The sequence below is a fragment of the Diplotaxodon limnothrissa genome, linkage group LG7 (genome assembly GCF_057381915.1).
Source record: "Diplotaxodon limnothrissa isolate DT_005_m linkage group LG7, D_limnothrissa_male_GT1.1, whole genome shotgun sequence".
NCBI lineage: Eukaryota > Metazoa > Chordata > Actinopteri > Cichliformes > Cichlidae > Diplotaxodon > Diplotaxodon limnothrissa.
The window spans coordinates 39860288-39875280 of record NC_140602.1 but is presented as its reverse complement, the minus strand read 5'-3'; the positions used below and the strand labels follow the sequence as shown (position 1 = coordinate 39875280).

At 37.4% G+C, this 14993-nt stretch overlaps 1 protein-coding gene across 1 annotated transcript; it reads right to left on the bottom strand.

Annotated features, from left to right (window-relative positions):
• Window positions 1-11556: 11556 nt before the first annotated feature.
• Window positions 11557-14766, bottom strand: LOC146628756 (uncharacterized). Its single transcript, XM_085358054.1, has 9 exons — window positions 14682-14766; window positions 14235-14381; window positions 13821-14002; window positions 13471-13607; window positions 13256-13349; window positions 12659-12991; window positions 12296-12470; window positions 12082-12206; window positions 11557-11883 (listed from the first exon to the last, which is right to left on the bottom strand). The coding sequence occupies exons 1-9, from the start codon at window positions 14764-14766 to the stop codon at window positions 11557-11559; spliced, it is 1605 nt and encodes a 534-aa protein (XP_085214180.1).
• Between the last annotated feature and the right edge of the window lie 227 nt (window positions 14767-14993).

Sequence of the window (14993 nt, the reverse complement as noted above, 5' to 3'; positions counted from 1 at the left end):
ATTAGCACCGCTAATTAGCATATGAACTGGCAATCTCATTTACATATGAATAGCACATTGAAAACTTGTTAACTGTGATCCATCACACATAAAGACAGCACTTGGAGTGTCTCATTGCTTTTTACCATTAACTACTTACAGACAAAAACCCAAAGAAGGACATGAATGTGGAGCAGCCATCTTGAAACAGCATAGCAAGAAAACATGAACTTCCTGTCTAACTCTTCTTCTACTGTCACAAAATATCGACTTAAAGGGGCCACAGGGTGGCACATTTTACTAAAATTTAAAACATGAAATTAATTAAGCAGTAACATAACACTACCGTTTGTGCTCATAGCTTTGCCTTGCTAAGAAGCGTGTTGTCCAAAGGCCGTTCAGCCTCGGGATTTACACTAGGCTCGAAACTTTATGTCGCAGCTGTACAAGCTAGACGTAAAATTTTCATAAGCTAAAATGACCTTAAAATAACGGGGCTACGTGTGGTGATGCTAGTGTTAGCCATGTTAGCATGTTACCTTCAACAGGTGGTCGGACTGAGTAAACAGGCACACAGTCAGAGGTTCAGCTCTCCGTTTCACTGCAGGGTTCCTTCATTCTTCACATATTTATGTCGCGCCGAGTGTAAATCCCGAGGCTGAACAGCCTTTGGACAAGAAGACACGCTTCTTAGCAGGGCGAAGCTATGAGCACAAACAGCAGCATAGTAAAATGCAGGTAGCCAGCCTGTGTCTGTCCAACCAATCAGAGAGCTCCTTACATCCCATGGTTTGGCTCATTTGAATAGCAGCAGGATTTTTAAAATGAAGTTGCTAATCCAGCTGCTAATCCAAATGTTAAACCCTGAGCTAATCCGTGAGCGAACAGGAAAGGGAAATGGATTTTGAAACGAGGAGTGGAATCGCCATTTTAAAAAGCATTTTAAAAATTAGTTTATTAAATTGGAATTCAAAAATTAATTTACAAATGTAGAATTTATTCTACAATTCTTTATTTAAAAACAGAATTCTTTATTTCAATGCGCGTGGCTCTTGTGGTCCTCCATAAGCCACAGTGTGGGGATTGTCACATTGTTATTCACTTTTGTTCACTGTAAATAAATTCGCTGTCTCCTTTTGGAAAAGATCTGCGTTTAGGTCTTATTTTTTTTTTACCACAGACGTGACAGAGAGAGAAAGAGATCTGCACCTTGGAACTGTTTCATAGTATAACCTTCACATACTTTATCCAAAGCAGACTTTCTGCTGAATCACCCACAAGTTGTGTGTCTTTAGGGACTTGCTAGCTGGCAAAGCATTTAGCTTAATTATTAGCATCATCCCACTTTAGACAGAGCAGCTCTCATTTCCAGAAATGGACAAATTTATTAAACCTCCCAAAATATGTCTATCCAGAGTTCAGTCGAGGAGACAGAGTTGCAATATTACACAAATCTCTGTAGCTTCTCTTCTTCTGTCTTCTCCCTCCCAAAAAGCCCATCTCCATCTGCTCCCAGACCACCAAAAAACACAAAATCAACAAAAAAATGATTTAAGCATAAAAATTAACAAAGACAAAACAATACAGCATCCCCAGCTGGATCAAAGAGTAAAATAGAAGAGAGAGACCTAATTTTTATAACCCACATTTAAGTTCCCATTAGTAAATAATTTAATAATCAACCAACATATTGTTGATTAATTATAAAATCAATTAGACAAACCTGGTCTCAGCAGGATGAATGTCAAAACAGTTTAAATAGATTATCACCTCAAAGTCCTACTAACTGTCAGAATCCTCGAAGCGCAGGCCAAGGAGGAGGACTAGCAGCAATCTTTCACTCCAGTTTATTTACCAACCAAAGACCCAGACAGAGTTGTAATTCATTTGACTGATTGTTGGGGTCTTACCCTACAATGTAAAGCACTTTGAAGCAACATGAAGCAAGATTATATACCTTTAGAGCACTTCTTATACCATCCTGTGAGGAGAAAACTCTTAGGAGGCAAGAAACACAGACTCAAAGATTTTACATGTACATGGGCGATGCCCCCACGCGGTCCGATCTGTTCTGCACTAACGTGTGCACAACAGATGTGACACAGAGAGAATCGCACGGGGCTCTCAGTACATCCTTTATTTATACTCAAACAACAACAGGCGTGGCATGTATAGAATTCAATAACAACTCCTTAAAAGGAAAAACCGTTAGCTTATCTGTTGAAACAGGAGGTAGCTGTTTTGCTGTCACAGCACATATTTTCTCACACAATGTCTCACTTCCCTTTCCTGCAGTTGTACAACTCATAAGCTCTTCTTCCTTTAAATGAAGCTACAAATAAACATAACACAAAACTCAAAATCTCCCAACACATCCAAAAGTCTCTCCAGTTATCTTTGGGGGGTTTTTTCCCCTCAAAATTGTATGAGTATAGGAACATGTTTCTATAATGCAACAAATCCATATACTGTATATGTGAATGTGATAGCTTTGTGTTTGTGTGTGTGTGTGTGAGACTGTGGATGCAAAACAGAAATGGTGAGTAAATTAAATTTTTGAATAAACAGACCATGAAATAGGTTGTCAAGATCTGATGACACTCCAGCTGTCTCAGATGTTCTGTCTGGTTGAATTTAAAGCATTAAAGTGTGTTTGAGGATTTATGTATGTTGTGAAATAATTTGCATGAGGTTGGTTGTACAAGATTGTGAAACCTGTACTTTGTGACTCACTCCTTTCTCACTATATGCAATGATTTCACATAACTACATGTATCTGTGTCAGTAGTTTGTTTTTGCTTTATGAAATTTGGAGAGAAATGTATATGCATCTTAGCACATGCGCATGTGAGCATTGAACAGTTTCCTATTTGATGGCTCATGTACAGATGTGGTTACGTGAGTGTGTGTAATTGAGTTAGAGTTGACATTGCATTTCATATGCATTTGAAGGCAGATGAACAAATATATAGTGTCTGTCTATATATTCCAGAGCACAGGGACTCCTGGATACAGGGAGCATACTCCTTTGAATTTTTGCAAGCAGTATTTTAGTGACATATCAACAGAGTAACATAGAGCCTTCCAAATAGCGCAAAGGGGCACATCAAAGCTGTCAGAAAACATCAAGTGTTCTGCAAAAAACCCTGAAAAAAACTCTTCACTTGCTTTATTGCCTATTTCAGCTTGTTTTATTCCTACAGGACACCTGCTTTGATTTTTTGATGTTGTTTTGAGATCTGACTTTTGTCATTTCAGCAGACCAGTATAAATGGTTGCAATGTTGTGATAATATCACAGTTCATATGCACAATGATGGGCTTTAGCTGTTCCTAGGATTGCATTTTTCTGGGCAGAGACCTCAAATGTGGAGCCTGGAATCTCTCTCAGTTTGGGGGTTACAGCCTAAAATGTTTCGGTTGTGCTACTTTGGACTCCAGTTGTTCCTTCAGCCCCTTGTATTTCTGCCGAAGCTGCCATTTTATGCTCATCATCAACTACCACTGTGTCTGGTTGGTTGGCCAACAGCTGCTTGTCTGTCTCAAACTTGTAGTCTCACAGGATCTTAGCCCTGTGGGGGAACTTCTAATCCACAGGCAGCACAGATGTTCCTTTTCACCATCCCAGCTTGCATATTAAATCCCAGTCCTACAGTCCCACTGTAGGACTGGGACATCTTTGCACAACCTGCAATTTGGGCACTGTCTGTTATGGTAGACCTCTGTCTTTATGGCTCAGCTAAGAATAGGTGCTCACTGTAAAATATGTACTGACTATTTGCCTGAACAAAGTTAAAAAAGGTGTTAAGCAATAACAGGAGCAACTGAGTCCTGTTGTGCCCTATAGCTCACCTGTCTAAGCACCAGCTGATATGCCCCTGCCATCCCAAACACACGGTCTCCTTTCCTTCCAGTCATTCCACTGCCACTGTCTAATAAAAACAAAGCAAAAACCTAGAGGTTATCTAAAAAAAACCTACTAAACCTATTTAACTGTAAGTTTATATCATGAAATAAGCTACTGTACATTTTCTTAATCCATAAATCAGTAAACCTTGAAGACAAAGAAAGGACAGTTCATTTTCATTTGTCTTTGCAAAATGTATATATTTCAAATTCATAAACCGATCGATTTGTAAGCATTGCAAAAAAAAATATGCAATTGCAGTCTTGGGCGCCAATCTGTTTGCATGTTGGCTGCCTTTTGTTGCATTCTGTTTCAAGATGATTTCACGCCTCATGCTTCAGTATTGTTAAGATCTGAGATATGGGGTGGCCTGATAATGTCCAATTGTGCGTATGTCTACCAAGGTATGCTGAAAAATTAAACTGTTGCCAATCAGATGTGTTCTATAGTTTAATTTACAGTGGATCAAAATCTTTTCAGCATTCATAATTCCATCAGTTGTGATGAGTTTCCAATACCCCTGGCTATAATGCAGCACCAAACCATGACAGAGCCTCCACCGTGTTTTATAGATGATTATAGAAACTCGCCACTTTCTCTCTTCTGACCTCCTATGTTTGAAGCACTGACACTGATTTTTAGTGCAGTTCTTTTTTAATTGGGTAAACCTCACCTTTTTCTCAAAGTTCCCTTTCTTTAAGAACAGCTTTTTCACAGCTACTCTTCCACTTAGACTATTTCTGATGAGCTTTCAGTGAACAGGAAATGAAAAACGCTTTTTTAAAGCCTACCACTTCTTTTATCCTCCACTTGTCCAGTTTCCTCACCTTATTAAGGACATGCTGCAGAGTATACATTGTAAAAATATAAAATTTTATGGATAACTATACACTGTTAACCTCTACACAGAAAAAATACAGGATTAAATTTGGCAAGAATAGACAGATTTGAAATAGCTAACCGATGATAATCGAAATGAAGTTGTTATCTAGCTTCTCTATGAGTACTCTACCATAATAGTGTACTCATAGTGTCCTCTGTGCACACACAACCACTATGATTTAAAATGTGATAGAATCCAACTTTCTTTATCCTTAATATGCCCTCTATATATCCCTCTCCCCTGCGACAAACCTTGCCTTTGCGTTTATATTCTTGACTGCCATCTCCCTCTCTTGATTTTGGCAACGGGCCTCTCCGGTGTCTGAGATTGTCCTGCAGTTATCTTCTGCCCAAGCTTTGACAGATTGCCTCCTGGCAGGACCTTGTCTCAATATCACTAAGGGATATCAGCTTGCGTGTTTGTGTAAGAAGATGAAAGGCAAATTAACAAACTTTTAATTTCAAAGATGGAAACAGGGCGATTAGTGGGTGGAGGCGGGGCAAGTTTATTGTAAAACATTTTTAATAAACATAAATTTATAAATAATCTGCTGTCAATACCAAAACCAGATTGCTTCAGTGTAATTTTCTGGGAGTCACAGAATGAAAATATACATCAGACAAAATGTAGTTTCATATTTTTCTGGTTGAAATGTCAGGGATTGACATTTGGTGGAGCTCTCCATGGTGCTGAAATACAGAAAGCGTTATCCGCAGTGAAGTAAAGGTTTTACAAAGTTAAATATAATAATATATTACTACATGACTGTATGGAATTAGTTTAAGTTGTATTGTGTAGGATATTATAAGGTGCACACAATGTTAGTGAGTTAAAAGAAAGTCACAGACAGATAGATGTAAGATCACATAGTCAAAATTCATTTAAATAAAACATTTGGTGTAACTAATAAATTAAGTAACTTGTAAAAAGCAAGCAAAGAAACATAATCAGTTGAGACCTTGTCCCACAGAGCATGAGCAAACACAGAATCATTCCTGTTGAAGTTTAACTATATTAACACCACTTTTGGATAATATTTCAAGACAACTGTATGGTTAAGGTATTAAGCTTAGGCAGTTTTAATTTATGCATGAAGGGAAAAAAGTAGCACTTTTTGTATTAATTTGCTGAACCTGGGAGGCGATATGCTCATCATCCAACTCTAAAACAATAACAATTTATTTTTTTATTTCTTCTTTTTTATTTTATTTTTTTAAAATAGACAATTTGTTTTCTCATCTAGCAGATCCTAATTGAAATGATGTGTTTACCCTGAATTGTTAACATGGTAAACAAGTTTAAACACTCTTCTCTTATTCCCTTTCTCTGCCAACTTTTGTCTTGGCATTGGTTCAGCACTGAAATGAAGTGAGGAAAGATGTGAGACATAGCCTCCAGCACATTAAAAAGGTATTAATAGATTAGGACCAAAGGACAACACTGCAATTGTTTTGACAGTTCAAAAATACAGCAGGCACTTTTAGCTTTGACAATTATACAGTTGTAACAAATTATAAAAAAAGTATATAATAAAATTATAAAGTGTGCAAAAAATACCAATTTTTCTTCATTGAAGTTAGCAACATAAAATGCACAACATTTGTACATAGTATTTTCTAAAATGCTATGTACAAATGAACAGAATTGACTTTTCAGGATTTCTTTACGTTGATGATTGAACATGCATCAAGAAAACATCCACACAGATTTTCCATGGTGCTGCATATAGCTTGATTAGACGTCATTTTTGGGAAAAAATAATTTTAATGCTAAATGATAGTGGGGTACACCCTGGACAGGTTGCCAGTCTGTTGTAGGGCTAACAGTTAAACTTATCCCACTAATTGCATGTCTTTGGACTGTGGGAGGAAGCTAGAGTACCCAGAGAGAAAATGTAATCTTCTAACAGAAAGAAAGGCCCCAGACAGATGGTGGATTCAAACCCAACACCTTGTTGCTGTGAGTCAATAATGCTAACACACAGTACCAACACACCCTGCCTCTCGCCCTATTGCAGCTGGCATATTCTCCAGCGCCAGAAGGATATTTATGTATTGATTGATGGATCAAATGACAATAAAGAAGAAAAGGTAATCTACTTAAATATTAAAATATTAGCGAGAAGAGAAAAGTATACGTACCTTCAGGATTAGAAATTAATATCAAAGTGTGATTATACTCAGATGCTATCAATTTATGAAGTGTTAGAGGGCATCATGATGCAATTTAAACAGCAAACATCTGTCAAAGTCTGATCAAAAACATATTTGGATTCCAGCGATATTGATACAAATCTGGCTGTAAAAGGTTACAAAAGCATCTCATTGATGGTTAAGCCACTCCAGTCCACCATTAGACAAACTGTTTATGGGGATAACACAGAACAGCAATGATGTGCTTAGAGGAATATTAGAACAATATTTAGTGAACAGTTGAGCACCAAAGTAAGTTGAATAAAAAGTGTATTTGGGGAAAGAAAACAGCGCTTCAATCTGTGAAACATAGTGGTACCATCATAGTTAAAGCCTTTGTTGTTGTATCTATACAAAGACAAATTGATTTTTGCAAATTCTAAAAACCTGCGGACACCTTTCCATTAACGGAATCTCAAGACCTAGTGTCCCATATATGTCCTTTCACGAAAATAATTTATTCAGTATGGTTCAAATTTTCTGCTTCTGCTCAAAAAGGTAATGAAATCTTATATTTATGTAAAACAGAGAAGATCCAAAAAGGGTTCACAGCATGTGATGCCGTTATAGTTCCCTGTGTATCGTAATAATGTATTTAAAATCACATAAAAGATCTGAGAGGAAAGACTGAACACACAGAATACCCTCCAGCTTCAACAAATAACCTGATTTTAACCTGGTTATTTTAAATGGTGATTGAGTAAATGGACAAAACAGTATGGAAAAAAGCTGTGCCACTCCATTTCACTATACACAATTTCAGTGTTAATCCAAGCTACAATAAACAATTAACTGTAGATATTTTTGAGAAGTGATTACCCTGCCACCCGTGACTGCCTGCTTCAGTTCAAACCACCCTCATGTCACACGTATCGAAAATCATTTACTAAGTAGCAGCCCTGAGGAATTCACACACTGAGAAAGAACAAACACAGACAAACATGCTGTGCATTGTCCTGCTGGCAGAGAGAAAGGAGGACACCAGGAGTCTCCATCGACCAGCAGTCAAACTTTTAATAAACACGTTAAATCCTTATGGATCCTCCCACTGAGCTGCCACTAAATGGCACTCATGAGGAATTAGCACTAGGCAAGATTAATTGGCTGCCTGCAGAGGAGAGGAGGGAAGAGAAAAAAGAAGGAAGGAGAGGGAAATCTGAGCTGGATGAAAGGGAATAAAAGGAGAATTAATAAAAGACTACAAAACAATAGTAAAGGAAGAGGGGTAAGGAAACTGAAGAGGAAAGACAGAAAAAGACTGAGAGGTGACAAATAGAAAAGTAGAGCAGGTACACAGCAAAATCTCCAGTGTTAATTCAACTCCTATAGTGTTAAAGTTAACACTTTTCCAGTGTTTATATAATTCTCACTGGTTTAGAGTTAAAGTAACACTTTGCAAAGTGTTATTATTTTAACTCCATTGTAGTGTTAAAAATATAACACCCATAGTGTTAGAATTTCACTCTGTATGGTGTGAAGTGTCTTCACTCAGAGTGTAACTACCTAACATTTATAGTGTTGTTTTAGGACACTGATAAGTGTTCACTTTTACACTGGCTTGGGTTAACTCTTTTCACTGAGGGTGTTACTACACAACAACTATGGTGTTATTTATGACACTTTTAAGTGTTTATTTTCACACTGGATTGTGTTGACTGTTTTCACTTAGAGTGTTATTCTGTAACTTTTACAGTGTTATTTTGGCACTTTAAAGTGACATATATGAGCTTTTAAATACTAGTCTGTATTAATTGTCTGAATACAAAAATGCATTAAAGTGCAATTACTGTATGACTACTGTGTTACATTCAGTGAAAATCCTTGTTAAGTCCCTTTACAGGATAAAAGGAGAAAACATAAAATTGGTCACATAAGCATTTTAATAAATATTAAATTCCAAGCACCATACAGCATACGTTCACAACAAAAATAATGGCACAATCAGAATCAGAATCAGAATACTTTATTGATCCCTGGGGGAAATTATTTTTTGTTACAGTGCTCCATTTTAAACCAACATTAAGACAAGACAGACAATACGCTAACTAAGAATAGTACAATATATACATATATATACATACATACATACATAAGTCACTTATAAATAAATAGTTGGAAAAGAAACATGTGTAGCTGTAGCAGCAAACAGTGTGTTAAGTGGATGCGTTGTAATGTACAGACCATCATCATCACCATAAGCACTTTGCAAATCAAAGGGCTTGTATATTTCAATACAGTCTGCTTTAACAACATCTTTTTCATCCGTTTCAAACACTTTATAAGCATGGCAATGTTCACTGAAATTTTCAACCACAAGCTTCTGAACTATGAAGTAGGTGTGACTATTGACCAAAACTATTGTTTTTATTCTGCAAAACACCGGCATCTCATGTTCAGAACCACAACAAATGACCAATCCTGTTCTGTACTCAGTCCCATTAATGTTAACCCAATTAGCAGAGAAAGCCTCTTCTGCAACAGCAGGCAAGCCTAGGGAGATCATTTCACTATTTTCCTCACTATCAACATCAAATGATTTCAAGGGCCCATACTCAACATGGCTTAAAGGACATGTCTCCCACTTGTATGCTATGGATGTTTGATGTTTTTTGGCAAGTGACACTGTGATGTTCTTAAAGTTCTTAAGGGTGTCTTTGAACACCCTATGTTTAGCCTCACCTCTCATGCTCCATACATGCAATAATGGCCCAATTTTTCTGATGCAAGTTGGGTAGTGCAACATAAAGTGGTGTTTGGGAATCATGTTCCTACCTGGATACAACAATTTGAACAAGTCATGATGTTCCATTGTTAAATGTTTTAGAAGCACACTCATGCCATGTGTAACAGATGGAGAGAATATGATGTTAATTATTTGCAACAATAGCAATAGCATAGTCCAGTTCTGATTTCCTTCTGGCACAATATCACCAAAAATTAAAGGAATGTTTCTTATCAGACAAAGAGTCTGAATGGAGTTAAGACCTATACTATTACCACTACTGTCTAAGTTCACCCTTGTTGGACGATTTTTGCTCTCCAAGTAGCCATAGTCAAAAGCATAGATCCGTGACAAAAGAGCAGGTTTCGGCAGAAAATTGTCTGACAGATATTCCAACAGTAACTTTATCTCATATTGTGCTACCCCTTCGAGAATATCATGCATAATGTCCAAGGAAAAGTTCTGGCAAACATGAAAGAATTGAAGAGTGTTCAGTGTAGAATTCTTTCTTAAGCTAAACACATGTAGCTTTTGAGGATCAGATTGCAACTCACTGCAGTGCATTTCAAAAAGTTCTTTCCCTCGTAAGATGATCTTTGGATCATCCTCAGTATACACACTCTGTGCATCCTGTTTTGCAATTAAACACAAACGACAAAAGTAACGTCCACTGAAAGACTCAACAAAACCCGAAATTGAGTGCATCCCCAAGTTGTCCCCAGTTATCTGACATATAGTGCCATGGACCTTTTCAGATGAGAAGGGTAAATCAATGCCATGGCTCTCCAAAAACTTTGTCATCAATCAGAGGCTGTAAAATAGGATCAAAGCCGTATTTTTTCACATCTTCTGCATGAAACAATGCAACCAAATGAATGTTCATCAATGCAGAATTTAACTTTGGAGGCAGATTTCTGAGGACAAAATAGATTGCACCAACTTTGTGAACACCACGTTTGGAACCAAGTGGATTAGCAGTCTCAAAGTCATCATAATAAAGCTGAATTTGCAAAGAAGTCTGTGGTTTTGAAAACAATGGATGAGACTTATAGTAACTCTCATCACAAAAGTCTTCATATCTGTCTTCTTTTGATACACATAGTTTAGCAAGCAGCTCGCAAATCTAAGAATTGCGACATATAAATTTGATTGTTTCCAAAATTGGAATGTACACAAAAGTGTCTTTTACTGGTACCTGGTCATAAGTGCCTGATTTTTTATTTAACCTTGTATCATAGCGTATTCCTAAAGTCTTTTCCACTGGATCCACAATTCCCCATTTTTCACGGAAATATGACTTTCTTTTAGCTTCAGTGTCGAACTTCTCAACTGGATTGTCAAAAGTCTCAAGACATTTTTCCACTGGAGATCTAACAGGATTTTCTGTTGGCACAACGTTCAGTACTTTATGTTTAAACTCACAGTGCAGTCCATCTGCAAAATCTTCCAAATCACAAACAAGTGATGACACAAAACTATTTGCCAAACCACTACCATTGAGTTTACCAATAATTTTAGTGCAAATTGCTTCAGATTTTTTTTTAATTCTTTGACCTGACCCATTGTTTTCAGAACACCCAACCTCTAGGCTCTGAGTAACACTTGTTCCTGCAACTGCTATGTCTGTATCTTGTAATCTGTCAAAATCAGCTTGAAATGACTCTGAGGGTTCTGCATCACCACTTTGACAACAATCTTCATCATGAACACTATTTAAATGTTTTTTTAAACGAGAATATGTAGTGAACTGACGGCTGCAACCATCTTGTGAACAAGCCAACTTAAATTTGATGCTTGGATAAAAACTGTGACCTAGTCGCAAATGACTTATCAAAGCCTGACTGGTGCTATGCAGAGTTTGACAGATAAAACATTTAAACATGGTTCTCATTCAACATTTTGGCACGCAACTCACGAACACGTGGTGACTCATCTGTTGAGGTGGCATCAATGTTGAATATGGTGGTCTGCACAAAACTGTAGAGATGAACCAGTGACTCGTCGTAAGATAAGTTGAACACGTAGTGGGATTTGAAAAGTTCATCAAAAGCACTGAGTGAGCTGGTGGCTTGGCAGGGGATGAGCTGTTTGTCCACTGCGATGTAGAAGGTGTCAATGCTGTTCTGGGTTCGACCAACAGCGAGGATGTATGGTTGTTTACCATCTCTTGCTTGCAAGTGTTCATCAATGCTGCAGCATGACTAAAAACAAATGAGATATTGACATATAGGCCTAGCTTATACTTGCTGAGTATGAACCATTCATTCAGTTTGACATTATGTGCCTTGCTAACTTATTACAAAATACTAAGACACATACTTCATGGAGAGGAAAACTAAAAAGTGCAAAAACTGAAAAAGTGTTTTGTAGGATTTTAAAAAGTGAGACAACATATTTACCTTGTGAAAGTGCACCATTTTGTGTGCTGCATCAGTTTGACTTATTTTCGTTCTCCTCTTTCGTCCAGCTGTGGGTGGCAAAAGTTGAAGGAGTAGCAGCAGAGAGGCCATGTCACTGTCCCAGTCTGTGTATGGTTGAATTTATAAAACAATTTCAAAATGACAGGTAAAAATAAATATTATTAAAATCAAACAAGCATGGTGCGACGCCTACCATTTGCATCACTCTCTGTTGGTTTCTCAGCAGCTTTTATCAAACGACACAGGTCAGTTGACTGAGTCAGCTGTTTGGCTTCTTTAATAACCTTTGGCTTGAATGACATGTCCCACTTCTCAAGCAACTTGGTGGCTGTTTCAGCACCAAACAGCAGCAGGAAGTCTTGATTGACCTGTTCATCATACACACAGGACATAAAGACAGTGCTCAACATTGTTTACATTGCAATGTGATTTTGACCAATATGGGATATAGCCTGACTGGGATGACCAATGATCACATCTTTTACTGTTGCCATCCACATCAGCAAAACAAAAAAAAAAGGATTAACAGTTGAAAATATCAAGTGATTTGACTTACTAGTCCTTTGACATCCAAAAAGCGTGGAAATGTTTTGAAGACATCTGCAGTTCTTTGTGGATCATGCACCAGATCCTGGCGATGTTGGAACGTCATTTTCATCTTCTGAAATACACTTGCTTCATCAGGAGAGTGAACAAGAAATGAGATGGCCTCCTTGCAGGCATCTCCATCAAGTTGCTGAGGCAATGTGGTTGCTAATCTTCTGCGCTTAGGCCCTTGTTCTTGATGCACTGGGACTTCCTTCACTGGCCGTTTGGTTGTAGACCTGGACATGGTTTTGAGGCGCCACGCTACATATCCAGTGCCTTTCACTCCGTCGTAGAAATGCTCCTGTCACATTTAAACATAGATGAAAAATAAACATCAAATGCGATCTTACAGACTTTGCAGATTCAGCAAAAAGAAACCCAAGGACTATTATCATGTAACAGGTGCAATACATGTTAAACAACATCCACAATTTCAATACAGTTTTATGACAATAGTTATTACGAAAGAGGAATTAAGATTTTTCTTTTAAATCATTTAGCTGATGTAATTATTCCATGATGAAAACTAAATAATGTGCTGTTTTACAATCACTGCATGACTTACATAGCCGTTTGGAGAAAATGGATCCTTCAATGAGGGAAAGAGTGTAATTATTCCAAGGGCATATTTCTCCTTTTGCTTACGGGAGGGAATTCTGCTATAGAGGAAATACAATTGACAATGTTAAATCAGAAGTATGTGTCTTTACTGCAGTATACATTACAAGAATATTCCATATGGCCCATCTTTACTTTTTTATTAGGTACTATTACTCTTACCCATGTCTCTCAGTCATATCACTTGCCAATATGTTAACAAGCTGCCGCCGGGTGCGGTGGCTCAGTGAATTTTCGGCATTGTATTCTTCAAGAATTTCCTCTCCACCAGGTTTCCTAGTCAAGGCATTTTTAACCATCTGCTCATATAAAAGGGAAAATAATAACAATAAAAACTTGTTTGTCAGTAAAGGTGAAAGACATATCTAGCAAGAAGCACTAACTTCTACTAACATTTTTTCATACAGGGCAAGTTGGGAACCACCATGTTTTGAATTTCAATTTGTATAACAATCTACAGTATAAATGGTGTCAACTCAAAAATACAAAAGACATTTTCTGTTCTCAATTACCTCTTTTGCAGCCTCTGACACAGAAACATTTGGTGCAGAACTGTCTTTGCTGGATCTACTGCGGCCTGCAGGAATGCCCTTTTCCCTGAGGTCACTGTCACTTGATGAAAGTGATATAGTGTCCGTGAGGGAAGATAATGTATCCGAGGAGGATGGTGTGGAATGAGCTAAAGGACAAAAATCTTTGGGAGAGATGATTTGGTTAACTTTCTTTAGGCTACTCCACTATGCCATTAATAACACAATTTCAATGTTCATGTTCAGACAACATTCTATACAAATATGACCCAGCCCTGTCCACTGTCATGTCTATTGCATGAAGACAGGTCAATGTCATCTGCATCAAGAGCAAAAGAACTTGGCTCTACATTGAGTGGGCTATACTATGAAAATTTAAGTTATGATAACATTTACCTTCATCTGAAATCTTTTCACGTATTGTCAGGCATAGGTCTGGTTGGGCCTCCAGTAACTCCAGAAAAATGTCTTCTTCGACAGCTGTGTCAGTTTCATCGAAAATATCAAGGTCAGCAGCATCCGGAAGTCCAAACTTGGTTTTGGCTTTACAAAAAGATAAGCATAATGTCACCTAAAACGCCTGAAAAACTTTTTTTAAAAACTAATTTTGACTTTTTTATTTAGCTAATATTTATTAACAGCTGTTTTACCTGTCTTTAAAATGGTTAAATTAGACAAGTCTGCAGCAACAATATAGGCCTAGGCCTACTGCTCTGTACTGTTTTTAATGTCACACATTAAAATAAAATGTGTTAACATTTAATTCGTTTTTTAAATAGATGAGATGCAAACATGATGAACTGATACATGTGCAACAAATTTTGTTCTGCCAGGTTATCTTACCTTCACTGATGAATTCTAGATAAGTGAATCCTGCGTGCAATTTAATGTACTTCTTTACATTGAGGTATTTCACTTTCAGCAACATGTCTTACAACAGCACCTGGTGGAGAGAAGGGGGCACAGAATATTTTTTACCATATATTTAAACCATAGCTTAAGTGGCAACAAATCCGGACAACTTTAAGAAAATATTAGGCTATACATTGTGTGATGATCTGTGAAGGGGTGACAGACCACTTCAACCTCAGGAACATAATTTGGCTTCCCCCTGCGCACTAAAATAGCTGAACTTGTGTACACAGAAATAGCATC

Coding starts and splice junctions, on each gene's coding strand:
- LOC146628756 (XM_085358054.1), bottom strand. CDS start 14,766: ATGTTGCTGAAAGTGAAATACCTCAATGTAAAGAAGTACATTAAATTG. Junction 12,471..12,658: donor TTTTGGATGTCAAAGGACTA/GTAAGTCAAATC, acceptor TATGATGAACAG/GTCAATCAAGACTTCCTGCT. Junction 12,207..12,295: donor AACAGAGAGTGATGCAAATG/GTAGGCGTCGCA, acceptor AACCATACACAG/ACTGGGACAGTGACATGGCC.